This window comes from Typopeltis vanoorti, chromosome 11, assembly GCF_054136105.1.
Source record: "Typopeltis vanoorti isolate ZY-2024b chromosome 11, IOZ_Tvanoo_1.0, whole genome shotgun sequence".
NCBI lineage: Eukaryota > Metazoa > Arthropoda > Arachnida > Uropygi > Thelyphonidae > Typopeltis > Typopeltis vanoorti.
In genome coordinates this window covers 45,255,649-45,274,690 of record NC_143559.1, presented here as the reverse complement: position 1 = coordinate 45,274,690, position 19,042 = coordinate 45,255,649, and the positions used below count along the sequence as shown (strand labels likewise).

The 19,042-nt window shown below is 33.5% G+C and overlaps 1 protein-coding gene across 1 annotated transcript in view; it reads right to left on the bottom strand.

Annotated features, from left to right (window-relative positions):
* Window positions 1–1,072: 1,072 nt before the first annotated feature.
* Window positions 1,073–19,042, bottom strand: part of LOC150101493 (cytochrome P450 2U1-like) — a 71,921-nt gene continuing 53,951 nt past the window's right edge. Inside the window, exons 4-8 of the mRNA XM_090400812.1 lie at window positions 14,716–15,005; window positions 10,347–10,462; window positions 7,450–7,705; window positions 4,439–4,626; window positions 1,073–1,251 (exon numbers count right to left, since the gene is read on the bottom strand). Of these exons, the coding sequence (XP_090256938.1) occupies window positions 1,073–1,251; window positions 4,439–4,626; window positions 7,450–7,705; window positions 10,347–10,462; window positions 14,716–15,005 (1,029 nt within the window). The remainder of the gene's footprint in view (window positions 1,252–4,438; window positions 4,627–7,449; window positions 7,706–10,346; window positions 10,463–14,715; window positions 15,006–19,042) is intronic.

Below are 19,042 nucleotides of genomic sequence, written 5' to 3'. Positions count from 1 at the left end.
CCTTTCTTGAAAATGATATATAATATTGTATGTTTTACTAAACTCAGTTTATACAGAACCTTTTTGTAAACTCTTGTAGGCAGCTTCAAATATTACTTGTCATCTAAAAGAGTATCCAAAATTATTTTCTATTGGGATTCCTTCTCGGTTGGTTAATTTGAATTCTTTTGTTATTCATTTGTATATACTGTGTATTCTATATGAGGAGATACTGGGGAGAGTGAATATCGCTGACTAGTTGCACTTACGCTTTCAAATGTTTTAGTTCTGTTTTTGAATTAAAAAAAAAGGGGGAAACGATACCTTTTTTATTATTATTTTATTTTTAGTACTATTTATTTTCTCATCACAATGTTCTCTGCATATGTGTGGCGACTACCACACGATATTTAACTTTTCTTGTATTTATCATATAAAATCGTCACAATAAAAGATTTGTAGGGCACTTTACTGTTGGACTGCATATGCATATGCATTAGAAGCTTTTATTTTGCTAGTTTAATTTTAGTCCATTTTGATAGACTAAAATTAATATTATTGACTTACTGTGACATACTCCCTGGTAAAAAAAAAATACTTTTCATTACCTCATCACTCAGATAATTGGGATAAATTAAATTTTTAAAATTCTTTAGAATTTGTTTTCTGGTTTTTGATTTTTGAAAGTAAATTTGTTCGAATTTCAAAAATTTCGCATCTAATTTAATTCTTAATTGAATGCAAAATTTTCCATTACTTTTTTTATTAGCCATTTTACCATTTATTAATTTTCAATCTTATTTATAAACATAAAAATCTAAATTTAAATTTTAGTTGTTACAAAAGAGAATAATTCAATTGATATCACATAAACCTTCATCTTCGTGCATTTTCATTTTCAGCCGATGTACATCGCTAAATTACATAATAAAACTAGGAAATAATATGAGAGAAATTTGTATATGTAGCTCATAAAAGATATCATACACTGATACAATTTTTTTCATAAAAAAGATTACATGTTTCTACACTCATAATTTGTTCAAGATCGTTGTCCTTTGTGTTTTGATTTTCATAATTAAATTTACATTTGTTATATTCTTTTTACAAAACATAATGTTTGTGATTTCGGCTGATAAGTCACAAAATTGATTCCATCCAAGTTTACTGCGGTTGCAATGGGAGGTTTAACTTCAAATCGCTGCAAAATAGTTACAAAATACAGAAACGTTTCGATCATTCCCATTTTCTCTCCAGGACATGAACGTTTACCTAAAAATATACAAATCATGATATTGAAACTTAGTCAATACATTCGCAAATTAAATATTCATTGCTAATTGATTATAAAAACAAGCCTTCCGTTTAGGTGTTACGTTATATTTAGATTAAGTATATGTATTTTGAAAGTTAAGATTTATTATTTACTTTTTGTCTTATGATTAAGTAATGTTAATATATATTACTCGAGGGAATGAAAGGAAATTAGAACATTCATTCTTTATATCTGCTTTAACGATTATATTTACAGACTGGTCCATCATAAAATAAACCACAGAACTGTGTTATTATCAAATACTAAAACATTTGTACTCGTGTAACATTTTTTGAGTTTATCAATGTAATATTAATTAGATTCATTCATGTGCAGTAGTGTAGGAAATGCGGACACATCCTGAAACGTGTAAACTGTAGGATAAACAATTCTGTTGCATAAATTGATTTTTTTAAAAAAATCAATTATTACTCAAAATATTACAATATGAATCAAAGTGAAGGTGATTTCAAAAGCTTCATATAAGGAAAAAAATCACTAATCCATCATACTTCATGGAATTGTTATGTGCTCAACAAGACACGAAACACAAATGAAAAATTCGTTTTATATTTTTGTAAGATGCCTTCTAATTCTGAAAACTAAAATTCTTCGCTATTTTGAAATTAATCAAGGAATTAATTTGTTATTCTTATTTTATTACTAAATATCTATAGTATAAATATAGTACCTGAGTTCTTCTCTTGCGTGCCTTCTATAATGGCGATTACTGATTTGATTTGGCTTCAATTAGGAATCGTGGCTACTCCGATCATGCAGCTGCATTTTATTATTATTATTATTATATTTCCGCCCATGAAAGGTTTAAATCTATATTAGGTTGTTATTTATTATTTTGGATTGCTTAATTTTAGTTTACATATTCCTGAAACCTGCTCTAAGATAGATCAAACGTGAAATTTTTTTTCCAACCACTTCACTTCCAGTAAGGGGAGCTATAGTCTTCAACTGCGGGATGATATTCATCTCCCATCTAAAGACAATCACGTACATGCGTTCTCAAAACAGAAATTAAAACAGCTTATACATTAGGCAGTAAGTTTTTGATATCAGCTAATCACTTTCTTTTTTTATAGATTTGTGCATTTTGAAAAGAGAAAACCAGTTTCTGGAGGATCCTGCCAGTCATCTCCACAAGTCATCGTTTAATCATCAACTAAAATGAACTATTAAGTTTCTATGCATCCATTATGGGATTTAAGGACAACCTCTTCTACAGCCAGCTTCCTCGAACATCTTTAGTTTGGTTTGGTTTGTTTGGTTTGAGCAATCTAATATTAGTTATTGTGTGAATATAATATACAAGAATTGAACTGAAAGTAACGACAGCATGTCGGATATATAAAGTCAAGTTATTTCAGTGAAAAATAACATATTTGAATTAATATACTCATCAGCTAGCGATCTTCCTTTAAATAAATGCATGAGGGGTAACTTATGTGATAATTAAATAGCATTCCCTGTTGTCAACTTTAGCCCTCGGTACTGAAATTGCATTACACTAGGGAATTTTCCTATGCACTGGTGTATATGAATTGGGTGGATTTTTTCATCTTCATCGTCAATAGATAAAAATCATACTTACTCATGTCTGGAGAATATGGAAGATGTCCTCATATCCGAAAAGGGGAACGGTACCTTACCTTAATTAATTGTACAAGTTCTATCCCAAAAATACAGAAGATGCTACTGCAAGTTATAAGCCACAACCACACTACTTAGACGATATCAGACTGCTAGCGATTAGCACATATGACGTTTTATGTTTCTTTGAACATATGAACATAACACATTATGTTCCTCGTTAATTTTACTAATATGCTCAGGCTTATTTGTCATCAAAAGTGACGGTGTCAATCCTTAACACAGAAATTTAACAGTGCTCTTCATCATTGAGGGATTTTTCATGGACGTTCTATGCGTTTCATAATTGGCTTTCTACAACTTCAACTCTTCATTGGTTCTTCGTAAAATTATTTCTTGCACTTTGATGAAGGTAAAATTGGTTTATAATCGTTATATGTAAATGAATAATACTTTAAAACAAAGAAGAAGAAATTTAAAAAACTAATTGTTGTCGATTATCTCTGAGCATGCCCACTTTTAGTTAAGTGAATTGAAATTCGTCCAGCACATGGGGGGGGGATTAATCACCAATAGTATTCACAGAAGCCAAACAAAAAGTATAGTATTCATTTGTAATATATCAACAGAAGTAAGTATCTGGAGTTGAAATTTCCTTTTTTGATTACAGTAGACCAGAAATCTAACACCAGCCAGTTCTACGATAGTATTCACACACACACACACACACACACACACACACACACACACACACACACACACACACACACACACACACACACACACACACACACACACCACTCAATGCGAACATATTTAAATTCGTTAATTAATTTTTTTATATATAAAACATATATCTAATTGCTATACATCAAAATTTATTTCGTCTTTTATTTATTTATTCGTATATTTATGGGGGTATATTTCTACGAAAGGGAAACGACGCTTTTCAAAAATTGCTGAATAGGATCTTTCACTTGACCAACATTACGTCCATTTCGTAAAAAAAAAATTATTAATTGACCTAACAAATTGGTCTAGAAAACAAGACTAGTTAAGTCTTTGAATATTAACTGTGCTTCATGATTTATCGCACCTATTACTAAACGTTTTTAGATTTTCAGTTAAACCGGAAATCTGTAATATTATAGTAAAAATATTACAGATGTGTAAATTATTGTCTTCTACAAATGACCCAATATTGTGTAATCTGTGTGTTTCCTCAAATCCAAAAACCCGATATCTCTGGTCTTCTGTGCGACTTGGCAAAGGGATACACACACACACACACACACACACACACACACACACACACACACACACACACACACACACACACACACACACACACACATACACACACACATACACACTCACACACACAAACACACACACATACACACACACACATACACACACACATACACTCACACACACAAACACACACACACACACAGACGCATAAAAAGAGAGAAATAGAGAGCATAATTATACATAATTATACTTTCCATTGTAGATAATATTAAAAACTTCACTTACCCAAAGAGAATGGAATGAGATGTTCCGGCTTTACAACCGACTTTCCATCCGATGCTAGGAATCGATCTGGTATAAATTCCTCTGGATTTTTCCAGTAGTTCGGATCATAATGAATTCCCCAGAAATTGGACAGTATCACTGTTCCTTGAGGAATGTTGTAACCTCCTATTGTGGTGTTTTTTGATGCACTAAACAGAAAGCAAACGTGTTGCGTTTACATAGATTTATATACTAATTGACAATTGACAATTGACTACGAAAAATTTACTTATATTTTATTTTAATTACTTCTTTTTGTGTCATAGTGTTCAAACATTGTTTGCATTCACTTGAATAAAGGATTAAACCAAGAATATAATTTCTTACCATTGTTAAGTATAACTAAACAAAATAAAATTTTAGTAACGTCTTCCCTTAATATAATTTAAACAATGAATGTTTTTTGCTTTCGATTATCGCTAGTGATTGATAACTACATCACACCAACTTCATTATCTTTTATTTAAACTGTAATATTGTGTAGAATATATTAAGAACGTATTGTAATAAGTATGTCTGCCTTAGACAAGAATGATTGGCTTCCGTTCTCTTTGGGTTCGTGTTGTAGGTCATTGACACGTTGCCACAATGAATAGATAATTTAATATATTTTGAGAAAAAACCGAGCAATTCTATTCCTAGTTGGCCTTTTTATATCATTATTGTTCATGGAGAAATCAGTCTCCCAATCTATAGGTTTTTGGTAGAATTGTTTTACATCAGAATTGAATCTATTCCACTTCCATCTCCACAATCATACGATATGATTTATGGAATAAACTGGGAAAATAGTAAAATCGAAAATTAGGAAAAAATGAGAAAATGACATAAAACGTCGATCTGTGAACATTCCACTTCTTCTAGCAGAAAACTTCACTTCCACTGAACTACAGGAGAGGAGATTTGGGATCATAATGACATCACATGCAAATTACTAATTAACTGACGCCATTTCTTAAAGCCCAGGACCCATTGGTTCCTAGGCATTAAGAAATGAGTTGCATGTGTTTTTTGATGTATTAAACAGCTCTAGAGCGAAAGATGAAGCGAAAATGAAGAATAACGAAGAAACAGTAATAGGAAAAAGAATTGTGATTGCTAATGAGTCAGCGAGAAGATTGTTCAGTTGAAAAGCTGTGTGTGTGTGTGTGTGTGTGTGTGTGTGTGTGTGTGTGTGTGTGTGTGTGTGTGTGTGTGTGTGTGTGTGTGTGTGTGTGTGTGTGTGTGTGTGTGTGTGTGTGTGTGTGTGTGTGTGTGTGTGTGTGTGTGTGTGTGTGTGAATTTGATGTGCAAAAGGACTTTTATATTGCTGATGGATCATTTGAATGGTTTGGGTGTTAGATATTTGGAGAAAGTGTTGTTTTGTGAGAGTCTGGAAGGAAACTAGGAAACTAGAGATAATAAGAGGAGATGCGAACAAACACGTGTATGTCCACTCCTGGCGTAAATGAGCGTATGTAGAAAAATTACTATGCGATGCTGAATGCAAATACACACGTTTCTGAATCGAATGGTTTAGTATTTATATTATACAATGGCAATTGGGAGCCAAGAGAATGTCTATATGCATGTACATGTAAATTCCAGAATAGAATAAAGCAGAGGAGGTTTTGACATGGGTCTGCTCAACATGCAGTCTGCCAAAAAATATAGGTATCAGTGAGAGTTGGTTGTCAAAAAACGATACACTACAGGGATAGAATATATACGGTATTGTATTTTCAGGAAGGATATAAGGAACAGGAGAGGAGGTGGGGATATAGCTGATGATAGCTGAAGAACTAAAACCAAAAAAATTAAAAGGAAGAGGATTTTTAAGTTTGGGGGATATGAAGCTGGTGTTCTGGTGTGTGATAGAGGCCAATTGGCAAAAATATATAGTTGGTCACTGCTATACAACAGCGGATCCACAGGAATTTAAAGATCCCATATATCGGCAGATTAGTCCAATGAATGCAGGCAGAACAATTATTATGATAGACTACAACTATGAGGATATATATTTGAGGGAGAGAAAATAGGGAATGGCTCGATGTAAGCTTAATTTATACAATTGATAATTACCTGAAACAGCATGTCAAGTACACTGATTTCAGAGTGCTGGGTCTAATGAAGTAGTATCAAACCATATGTATAACCAAGGAAAACACTCGGCCTTCAACTGCGGAGAGTTATCACGCAGTCTTGTTTTAGAAAGTTGCTGAATGTAAGTTAGTAATACTCTTATGTTAACCTATAAAGCTGGGAATTATGAGAGACGTATGAGGCATCTTCGAGTAGTGCCATAACACTGCACCAACTACAAGGAAGAATATCAGTACAACATGGTAAATATTCGAGGTGGTTTGAGAGACGCAGTGCCAGACTGCAACTCAAAGTCAGGAGGATAAACCAAGTAAGAATTAAGTGGGTGAGTAGAGATATAAAACAAGAGCTGAAAAAAAACGCAAAATTACACGTAATCTAACTCAGGTCATTCCATCCTTTGTATGGAATGACTTGAAATAACTGACTGTACTAACTGTATTACTATGAACCAATGACTCAATCAAAGAGAAACAGCAGCACAAAATGATGTGTTTTGAGTAAACAAAATAAAATAAAGAAAAAATCCAGAGTAATTGCAAATCTAATAGGAAATGGAATTTCCCAAACATCAGTAGATATGATTAAGTTTTAAAGCCTTCATTTGTTATTGCTGATGTTGTTGCGATAAATTATTATTATTATTATTATCTTCATAATCATCATTATCATCATCATCATCATCATCAGTAAGGAGATGGTAAAACTGCGAAGGAAAATCTTTTCTTCTCCATTTCAGAATGCATCGTTCCTTAGATACAAAACCAAAAAATGTTCCATGAGTCTCCGATCGAATCTCAACGAAAGCAGTTCTAATTTCCCCTAACATCCTGTTAGATATGAACTACACATCGGAAGGAATTATTTCAACCAAACAATCAACTTACCATCTAATCAGGGGAATCGACACCGTTGTTCTCCATCTAGACGCTTCTAATAATGTAGCGAACGTGTATGGAAGCTTCGATCGGTCTTTCCAACAAGGCATCCTCTCTTTCCCTATTACAGAATCAATTTCATTTTGTACACGTTTTTGGACTTTTGGATATGCAGCCATGGCTAAAATAGCCCACAAGATGGTTGTGGTAACAGCATGGGTTCCTGCGACAAGGAGTACAAAAATATTTCCCAGAAGCATCGATTCTGAAATGAAATGATAAATCACATTTTAGGCTACTATATAAAATGCTCCAACAGCTCCAAAAGATATATATAGAGACAATCATATATATATATATATGAATGTCAAGACGAATGGTCATCCATATAGTTGTCTTATATTGTTCTTACCGTCATTCATCTGATTAACTCGAAACTAAATCTAATAATGTAGATTTTAAAGATGAAAAAGAAATACCTTTGGTTTTAATGTTTTACGTTTCTTTTACTTCTACATACTTCTCTCAGTTTTTGTTTTGTTCTTATGTCTTGTAAATGAGGAACAGCAATTGTACAAGCATTGCAATAAAACTTTTGACTTAATTCTAACCATATGAGCCGCGTCTGTATGAATCTGTACTCAGTATTTTCATAGTGCAGAAGTTTCCTGAAATTTTCCTCTTCACTATCTCATAGTTCTGCAGAGATATTAATAAAGAATGACAACGCATCAAACCTGACTGTAATAAATATGTTCGATAATGATATCTAGTTTATTATGTACAGAAACAAAGTGACCAATAATTTGGTTATCAGAATTTGCTTCGCTAACATTTTGTTTTAATATTTTTGTTGGTATTTTGAATAATATACAATGAGAAACAAGAATTTCTAATGAGAATGTGAATCTGTATTTAAAGAACTGCTGCTCAGAGGGTTTTTAAAATTTCTCATCATAATAAAAAAACTAAAAAGAAATTATGCTTTGTGGGATTTTAGGAAACAAATTTCAATATTCTTTCCAACAAATGGGTCAAGTCCTCATTATTATATGAAGTGTAAAGGCCGTGAATATCGTGAATCAGATTCTTCTAAAGTTTTTATTCCCGATTGGAACGGGTACTCCTTCATTTCTTGTTATTAACCTATTATTATGAGTGGGAAGATCAATATATGTGAATTAAAATAATTATCACGCTAAATGTCAGTACGTTGATTTTAATCGTAATAATAAATACGTTTGGAATTAGGATTAGAAAAGCTTATAAATATGTGAATAAATTTAGCTTCTGTATCTCTGGATGAAGTAGGCGTTTCGATTGTGTATGTAGGATTTATTTTTTTACTTGCTTAAAATCTTCTGTTACATGAATATTCTTCAAAAACACTTTATACAAAACAGTTAATTTATCCTAAAAGCATTCATCGAATAATTATTCCTGGACTAGATTTAGCTGAAAACCAAGATTAATACATATTCGATTAATTCCATTTCGTGATTAATTCAATAATAGTGAAGGAATACAAATGGAAAAGTGCAACTCGTATAACTAAGCTTACAATTATAATCATAAATAAATATCTGACAATTAGATAACGAAATAAATTAAAATAAAAAATCTGTCTTTTCATGTGAATTTATACACACCTTCCTTTTGATGCTAATAATAACATAATAGATTTTGAAGGCAATCTCTAGAAAGTTATACTAAATTTAAATAAACAGCAGAAGTAAACAGTAAGAAATATCAAATTGTGGAGCAAGTTAATTATTAGTATTTTATTTATTCAAGATGCATGATTATAAAGATTAAAATAACGTAATATGCTAATAACGAAATACCTAAACATATCAGTATAATATGTCCTGCGTTTAAAGGTATCTCTTACAAAGTCAGAGTTGATTAAAAGTTCATAACACATTATCTGTGTATGAGATAACCGCTACCATATCGTGCATAAGATGGTTAGCATAGGGCTAACCATCTTATGCACGATATGGTAGCGGTTAAATAAAAAAAAATACTCGACACCGCCAGGTAAAAGAGGAGGGAAGGAATGATAATAATAATAAGAAGAATACATTAACTACACCAACGCTTCCATTCATCAGTAAAATTTGCACACCAAAACAAAACAAAAACCGCTAATGCCTTTTATTCCCTTACAGAAAGTAGCTGAGACCGTTTTAGCCTTATCTACCTTTTGGAGTCTGTGGGAAAGTTTAGTCTCCACAGGAGACCAATTAGAGATAACTGACTTAAGATTATCACTAACAATATCCGACATTCGGTGAAGAAAGGCGGCTGACAAGTGCCGCCATCTCCTGGTCCCTAATCCTAACACTATGTATTTATTGTATGGGATAGCGGTGGTTCTACGGTTGATTTGAGTTTAAAAAAACTCGAGTTTCTGGGAGAAAAAACCCGTTTGCCGGATGCAGGGATCAATTAACTCGATTTTGCATTTAACTTTTCGCTGTTCAATGAATTTTTTGCACATAATTGTGGTTCGTTAATATATCTTAAGTTGATCGCTATCGTTAATCCTTTTTTGTGGAATTTGTGCACATCGCTCTGCTTAAATCTAATGTATATAGAATATTCGGTCATTACTCAAACAGGAAGCGAACTCTGGGTTTGGGTTCATTTAAATTCCAACATTATTTTTGAGAAAATTTGAGAATTTCAAGCTTTCAAATTTGTAATCTTGAAGAGATTACAAAAAGTAAATAAAATATTCGAAAGCAAAAAAGATATTAAAGAGAACTTCGAAAACTTTGATTAGTCTACAGCAATCTGAACTTATCATATTATCATACACTTATGAAGTTTTATAAAGGGAAGAATTTTAAAGCTTTTCATACTATAACTTATGAACCACATTAAATTTGTAAAGTAATTACCAGTAAAAGAGTCATCTGAATTTCCTTTACTGTTCTTCATTTTAGCCATATATTTCGCAAAATAACTCTGGTCACTGAACACATCTTTACTCTTCTTAATTCTCTCAAATACCTTGCTGTAAATATAAAACAACCTCTTCAGTTATTATTTTCTTTAAGAGGCAAACTGATAATACACATACAACGAGATTCTAATAGAAGAGTTTCTTCTTCAAAAATGAAACAAAAATTAAACTTTACTGAAGTACTGAAATATATTATAAAAATTTTAAAGTGGTTCCGGTTTAATATATAATCCGTTGTTATGATGTAGGACTCTCTTGCTTTTCTTTTTTTTCTTTCGTAGCAAAGCTGGACCAAGCTAACTTCACTCCTATCCCAGTATCTCCCATAATGCAAAACACATCTCCTTGCGGATATGTATAATGTTATGCATTAAGGGAAGGATCACTACCCAGACTAGTTTCGATCTTTATCGAGTTCTCTTCAGAACACCTACCTTACCCCAGTAAGGTAGTACAACACCATATTCAGTCCTGAAAATATTTTCAGGCGCAAACTGGGATAAAGGATTAAACTAAATTTATTATAGTCTAACCAAGTGAGAAATAAACTTTCAACATCTTTCTCTAAATCCAGAGTAATTTAATAAAAAACATGGCACACCGTTTGGCAACTCCTATAGGTAAAGATGACCTCGCTAGTGCTTCTGCCTGGTATCTCTACCACTGGGCCTGAATCCCACTGAAGAGACCTCAATAAAGGTCGAAAGTAGTCTGGGTAGTGGCCAATCCCTTAATGCATAACATTATACATATCCGCAAGGAGATGTGTTTTGCATTATGGGAGATACTGAGATAGGAAGGAGGTTAGCTTGGTCCACCTTTGCTAGGAGTTGCCCGGTATTCAGTCCTGAAGATATTTTCAGGCGCAAACGTTGTTTGCTCACACTTGGATAAAGGATTAAACTAAATTTATTATAACCTTGGATGATATTATTAAAAATTAAATACGATTTTAGGTTTGTGGAGATCTTTCTTTTCGTTTGAGATATAGTTTATTACGACAAATATGTTATAGGATGTGCTTTAGTTTGTAGAAGGGAGAAGTGAAAGAGGATTTAAGGTCTGAAGGAGATGGTTTATTTGAAGCTGTTTGGATTAGATAGAAGCCAATAGGACAAAATATGCTGTTGGCTGATACTTAGTTTTGAGCAGAGAGAAGTAAAAGAGATGATTGTTAGGGTAGGATTTAAAAGCCGACAAATGTGCAAAAACAAAATATATAAAAGAGTTGTTGCATGAAGCAAAAATGAAGTCACCAACCTCGGTATGATTGGACATAGTTGATAAGAGACAGGAATGCAAATGTGTCCACAACAACATTGTGCAGGGGGATTTGCCATGCATTTTATTGATGTATAGAGTAAATGAGTAAATTTCATGGGCATTGTTTATATACATATATGTCTGGCCACACCAGTGCTAAATGACTACACAAATCATTATGCAATGCTGAATATGATTTCACAGGTTTACAGTTCGAATGGTTTGGTAATGATATTACACAACGGTAACTGTGTATACAAGGGAATGCTGAAAGGCATGCACACAAATCCAAAAAGTCTCAGGGATAAGGTAGAGGTGATGTTTGGCATTGCAAAACGTATAGGCATTGGTTAGACCTGATTGACGCAAAATGATATAGTTACAGGGATAGAAACTTTTTCTATCCCTGTAACTATATCAACCTGTATTCCCGGTAAATATAAGGTATTGCATTTACCGGAAAGATAAATAAAATAGGATAGAAGGTGGCGTGTTGCTGATAACGGATGAAAAATTACAACAATGTTAGAAGTTAAAGAGGATTTTAGTTCTGAAGCAGATGATTCGTTTGCGACTGTCTAGTGTGAAATACAGGTCAATTGGACAAAATGTGTTGTTGCTGGTGCTATAGACCAGAGGGTCCATCTTCCTATGGACCCTCTGGTCTATAGCACCCTGTATTCAATGTGGTAATGTATCGCTAGATTACCACATTGAATACAGGACAAACAATCAATATGGAGACTTTAATTATTGGGGCATAGATTGTAGGAAGGAAAGGGACATGGAAAGATGGAAGAGAAATTTATACAGTTGCTAGGGGATAGTTATATGAAACCCCGTGTTACACAGGGGACAAGCAGTTTCAAAGTGTTGGATCTGATAACAGCATCAAAAGATATATCCATAACCAATAAACTCCGCCTCCAATTGTGGAGAGTGACCATGAAGTCTTGTTTTGGGAAGTTGTCAAACATGTGGAATTCTCTGTCAAGAAAGGGTTTATGTTGATTTATAAAACTAGTAATTGGTCGGAGACTGTATAATAGGATGAACAAGTTACACCAGGTGGGAACAAACTGGATGAGTAATGATATAAAGGAAGAGCTCAAAAAAGAAGACAGTATGGGAAAATATAAAGAAAAGGTGATCAGCATACTCATGAGCAGTACATAACATACTGCTTATGAGAATGCTAAGTAGGGTGACTACTTTGGTAAAAAAAAAGGCAAAATTAGATTATGAAAGAACATAAGCTAAGCAGGACAAAGGAAAGTGCACATTTTTATGGAGGGAGTAAGAGAAAAAATGACAATGGATGAATGGATGGCTTTAAACAGTCCTCATGACAGGGCGAAATGAGCATTGTTTAAAGCCATCTATTCAACTCAGCAACTCTATTGAGCTAGGTTGTATAATTCAGGTAGAGGTTTTGCAGTTGTTGATATGACAAAGCGCATTTACAAATTGAGCTAAATGATGAGCAAGTGATCAGCATATTGAAAAATATAAATATAAACACAGCAGTGGAACTGGATGATATGTCAACACGTGTGTTGCGTAAATGTACAAGAGAATTGGAAATGCCTCTGATGAAGTTGTTCAGTCTAAGTCTTAACACTTGCATGGTTCAAGGGGAGTGGAAAAAGGGTAAAATAGTTCTATTGCATAAAGGTGGCTCTAACACAGCGGCAGTAAACTACAAACGAATTAATATATCCGGAGTGGTTGTTAAAGTATGAAAAAGTTGGTTAAAGTTAAAATCCAACACTGAGTGGATAGGGATGTGATTCACTTCAGAGAATATCACATGGAAAACTGTTACAACGTTTGGGATGTGACGCTAGTAGCACTTGTATGGGGATGACTGACCCACAGACACCAGACAGTAGTATATGGTGAAGTGCAATCTAGGAAGGACTGGAGGACAACCTCGGGGTTTTGTTTTAGAGCCTGTATTTAATTTGTATATCAGTGATTTAGGAAATGATTTAAGATGGAATATGCATTTGTTTGCTGATTATGAAAACCTAAAGAGCGCCAGAGCAGATGCAGATGAATTAGATATACTGATGGATGATTTAAAAATAAATTTACTTTGGGGGTAAAGGATAAAGAGTTTCAATTTATTGTTGCAAAATTTAAGGTTATGCACTTCGCGTTGAAAATGTTGCATATGGTGTATCATATTCATGGTACTCCGTTTGCAGGAAACTGATGAGGCTAGTAACACTGGGACAGAGAATTGAAGTTCAGATGGCATATTGCAAAAGTTGGTAAAATAGCTCAATGAATTACTTGGATGTTGAAAAATATGCTAACAAGTAAATATAAGGAAGTTATCTGCGCGTCTTGACGACTGTGCACAGATTTTGACTCATGGATTTCTTGGGGACATGAGGTTGTAAAAAAGATTAGGAGAAGAGTGAGTGGTCTGTGATTTGCTTCCTCTGAGGATAGGTTGAAGATTTGTGGGGTACCAAGTTTACCTGGTAGACGGAATAGAGGGCGCATAATAGAAACATTGCAAATAATAAAGAGGATTTATAAAATTGATGCCAAGGAAATGTTTCAATATATGACAAGTAGTAGAGAAGTACTAGGGGCACATGTGGTAGATGTGTAAGAGTTTGGTTAGTAGCGATGAGGGACCACATTTCTTTCTTGGGGAATTTACGCTTAACAATTTTTTGTACTATGATTTCCTGATAATCTTGTTACCAACAGATATATTATCGCTTAGAATGAACTTGAAAACATGAACGTAAATATGTTCACAGTCGAAAGCATTTAAGATTTTCTAGAAGTGAAAAAAAAATTTGGGGCGTATTTCTAAGTACTTTAGCAGAGATGTAATTAACAAAATAAATCACATTTATGGAAAGATCAGAATTATACTTTATTTGATTTCGTGCAGTCAGGGAATATTTGCACATAGTCCTCACGTTCTCTACATGAATAATTTAGAAACGATTTATATAACGATATCATAATATTCGATTACTCTTGTCCCGCATATATAACAGAATAATTTATTTTACCTGACACAATTCTTGGTGCCGTGAAGAAAATGTAGGTAAGGGGCTGTCCCGAGCTGAAAATGTACTAAGGGTTTTATCCAGGGAAAATATGTGATCACATCGAAATGTTCGAACAACTCCTCTGCCTTGATTACGGCTTCCATCAACGGATCCATTTCTGGTAAATGCATATGTTCTCCCATTATAACTTTAGCAATGCTATTATATATGCTCAAACGAACGTGACTTTTAACGAAGCTTGGGTCATCATTGCAACCTTCGAGATCTTTGATCAGTTTCTCTAATTCTTCCTGAAATTTCGAAAAGACGAGATGTTAGATAATCATTATAATCTTGAAAGATTTTTAGTGTATTTTGTTGTCACTTTCTTTGTAGCCTACTATGCTACCTTAAAACCCACTTACTTGAATTAGACTACATTACATTAAGGCTATTACTTAAACTTGTTGAAAGTAGAACTTCGCTACATGAATACCTCCACACTAATCACATTTCTATTTTATTCACATTTCTGTAATAACAAACGTAATATAATATGTGTTTGTGATACTTTAAAAACAAAATAAAACAGTTTTCGATAATGGCATATTTACTGGATGAATTATCTTCTAATATTTTATCTATGATTACTAAACACCTCATGGATTTATAACTGCAAGGAATAGGTGCTGTCCAGCACTTACAATCTACTTGTTGAAGGGATGAACAATATGTGATATGAATATATCTTCTAAGACTATTCGTCACACAGAAGACAATATTTCTATCTGGGATGAAATGAAGTCTTTCAGACTTTTCCTGACACATTTAACTTTTTTTTTAAATGGGCAAGCAACTGATATCGACGTCATCATCCTAGATATTGAATATTCCTAAATCTTAAAATCTTAGTTTTTAATTATAATGGGAATTTAATCAAAAATGTTCTTTCTGCAAGTTTTGAAATCAGAACTCAGTGATTTCATTGAATTTTGAATTCAAAATGCTAATTCTGAAATTCATGAAAATAAAAATGTGCCGATTTCCTAGGAAAATTCAACTAATTGTGGAATTCTGCGATAGAATTAAGTAAAAACCTTTAGCCGATTATCAGATTATCCGAAGTAAAAGGCTTACTTCGGATAATCTGACTCATGAAAATTTCCACAACAATTTTTGTCATAGTGATAAATATATATAGTATATTAAAATCTATTATGAAACCATAATCAGTCAATAAAATCACAATATTCCTCTAAAAATGTAATCAAAGAATGCATGCTTTAACAGCTGATAAGACTCAAAAGCAAAGGAAAAATATAGTCCAACACTTATGTCAGTATCACATTATTATAGCATTAAAAATACATAAATCCTCAATGTCAAGAAGAAAATATCAGTTTCAGTGATGCAGTTAATCAATTTACCATATAATGCACATGCTTGAGTTAAACTTAAACATGTTGAATTCATTTATGACGATATTATCGACGAAATTACTATACATGGTGGATATTCTCAGCCAAACGGATTGCGTTTTCTTTCTCGATCCAAATCGAATAGTACTGAGGAAATTGTGTATCGTGTATAACAAGGACGTTAGAATAAATAAATATCATTATTTTGTATGACACTACCTCCATCACCACTGCACCTACGCTGTTTATGATCACTCGAAACGTTTTGAAAATTTTCTGTTTTATTCCACCTATAGCAATAATGGGAATCGTACTAAACAATTATTCAGATAATAAAAGGTGGAATGTGCTGCAAGTCCACAAGCGACAATCTCATAAAAGCCAGCAGACAGAGAAAAACAGTTGCCAAGCTCTTGCGATGCTTGGCAACTATTTTTCTTTTCAAAATTTAGTTTTAGAGTCCTTGGCAACTGTTTTTCTCCGTCTGCTGGCTTTTATGAGATTGTCTCTTGTGGACTTGCTTGTAGGACGAACTATGACTGGTACAGGTCGTGGCAAGCCTTGTTTTTTGCTCTTCCTAGGAATCCGATTTAAGGTCTGAATGTCGTTAAGCTGTAAAGGGGTTGCCAATTACATGGCCTAATTTTAAAACTACGTCTCTGAGGTTTTCTGTAGGTGTAGTTTCTGGAAGACTGTTTATGATAAGATCTTCTTTATGTTGTTGCTGATTTAAACGTTCCTGTTGCACTTTTAGAGCATGAAGTTCTTGACGGAGTTCGGATGTTTCTTTCATCAAATTGTGTTGCCTGTCATTTAGTGCATTAATGCTGATTTTGGTGTCTTTTACTGTTTGCAACACTTCTGTCACTGCTAAGTTATTATGTTTGACCAAATCCTCATATTTGTAGAATTTGTTTTGTTATTTGTTCTTTCTGTTTGTAGAAGGGGTTTTGCACAAGATCTACTAAGCTGGATTTTATAGTCTCTAGACCAGTAGTTCTTAACCTTCTCAAAGTTACGGAACACTTTTGATTATAATAAACCTTTGGGGAAACACCAAAAGCATTAGGGTCATAAAACTAACAATACAAATATGCATGGACTTGCCTTTTATAAAAATTGAACTTATTTTAATACATGAGCTTGTCGGCTTTTGCAGATTTCAGCAGTATCAGTTCTAATATGTGATATAGCTACCCTCATCTCTTTGTCTATATTAGCAAGTCTTTCACGTTTTTTAGTTTTTATATGAGTCAATATTGAGAAACCGAGCTCACACAAGTATGATGTTGAAAACTGTAACAAAGTTTTCACTGCTGTTGTAGAGAGCTGGGTATTTGGCTTGGACAAAAATCCAAAATTCCTCAGGAGTTATTTCAGAAAATTTTCATTCTTAGAGTACGATTCGTTGACAAGTTAACTAATTGTTCTTCTTGTAACGAAAATTCGCAACTGGATGTATTAACTGTGCCAACTGGATTTCGTATCCAGTCATAATTGTGTATATTTAAGGAAGAAAGTTACTTAAAATCTTTTCTTCCAATATAGTTAATTGTTCTGTTATAACGGAAATAATTCCCTCTACATTTTTATTCAGAGTATCCAATTACACTCAGAACTGTTCACGTGAGATCTTTTACCGGCGGAACACTTGTAACCAATTCGCGGAACACAAGTGTTCAGGGGAACACAGGTTAAGAACCACTACTGTAGACCGTTATCTATTCGTATATTTAAGGAGTTGGAATTATAGGACTCACCTGCATTTTTTTATCTGTTCAGTTCGTTATCTGATTTTGCCTCCGATGACGCAGCCGTATAATCGGCTGCGTCGTAGGTGGCTGTCTTAGGTGCGTTTCTTTGTTCCTCATGCAGATTACACACTTCCATTCCTCGATTGTTGCTTTGGTTTTACGTTGCCTGGTTGTTTCTGAAAAGCCAGCACATTTTAAGTGTAGAATCCTACAGCATTTCGTACAGGTTATTTCATTTCCGTCGTACGATAAATCCTCCAGGCATTTGATACACTTCATGACTCACCTTTTTTCCCTGGAGCAATTGTGGCATGATTGTAAAGATGGCGACGTCCTTTGTTCTTCGCTCGATGTTGACCGCGGTCCTCTCTGTTCACTTTTCAACACTTCAAAATTTGGTTTCTTCTTCACCGATTTCGGTGAATTTTATATCACTGTCTTCGGCATGCCTGGTAGAGTTACTTGAGAACACTTTCAAAATAAACAGGAGTTGGAACCACTTTAAAACTAAAAAAACCTGGACAGCGATATCACCGTACGCCTGTTCGTGTGCCTACACAGCGCCCTCTGAATAATAATAATAATAATAATAATAATAATAATAATAATAATAATAATAATAATAATAATAATAATAATAATAATAATAATAATAATAATAATAATAATAACATGAAAAGGAAATCAGGCATTTCATCCCTTTGATTTGCGAACAGACCATTTCTTATAAGTCAGCTATAGCTGTACAAATTTATTGATATTATCTAGCTTAAAATCTGGACAACTTATAATAATGGCTTGTTGAACTTCAAAATACGAAGAAAGGATAATAGTTCTATAAAATTTCATATATATCTGCTTACACGTGAACAAAAATAATCCTACATAACTTTTATGAAACGTAGGCATTAATGATTCCTCAGAATTTCTAGATTCATTTCTTATATCACGAGTGGACTTTTGAAATGATACTCCACTCCAACATCTACAACAACGTTTGTACATTTTTCTTTAAAACATTTTTATTTCATAAAAATATCTTAAAGACAAAATTAATGATTAGCTTAGAAAATTTCATGTTAGTTTAGGACCACGGACGGTGCTTTTTAATGACGGCTCTTTACCAAAGTGCAGGTAAGATTTCACAACCGGAAGGACTTCTCTAGCAGCTATGCC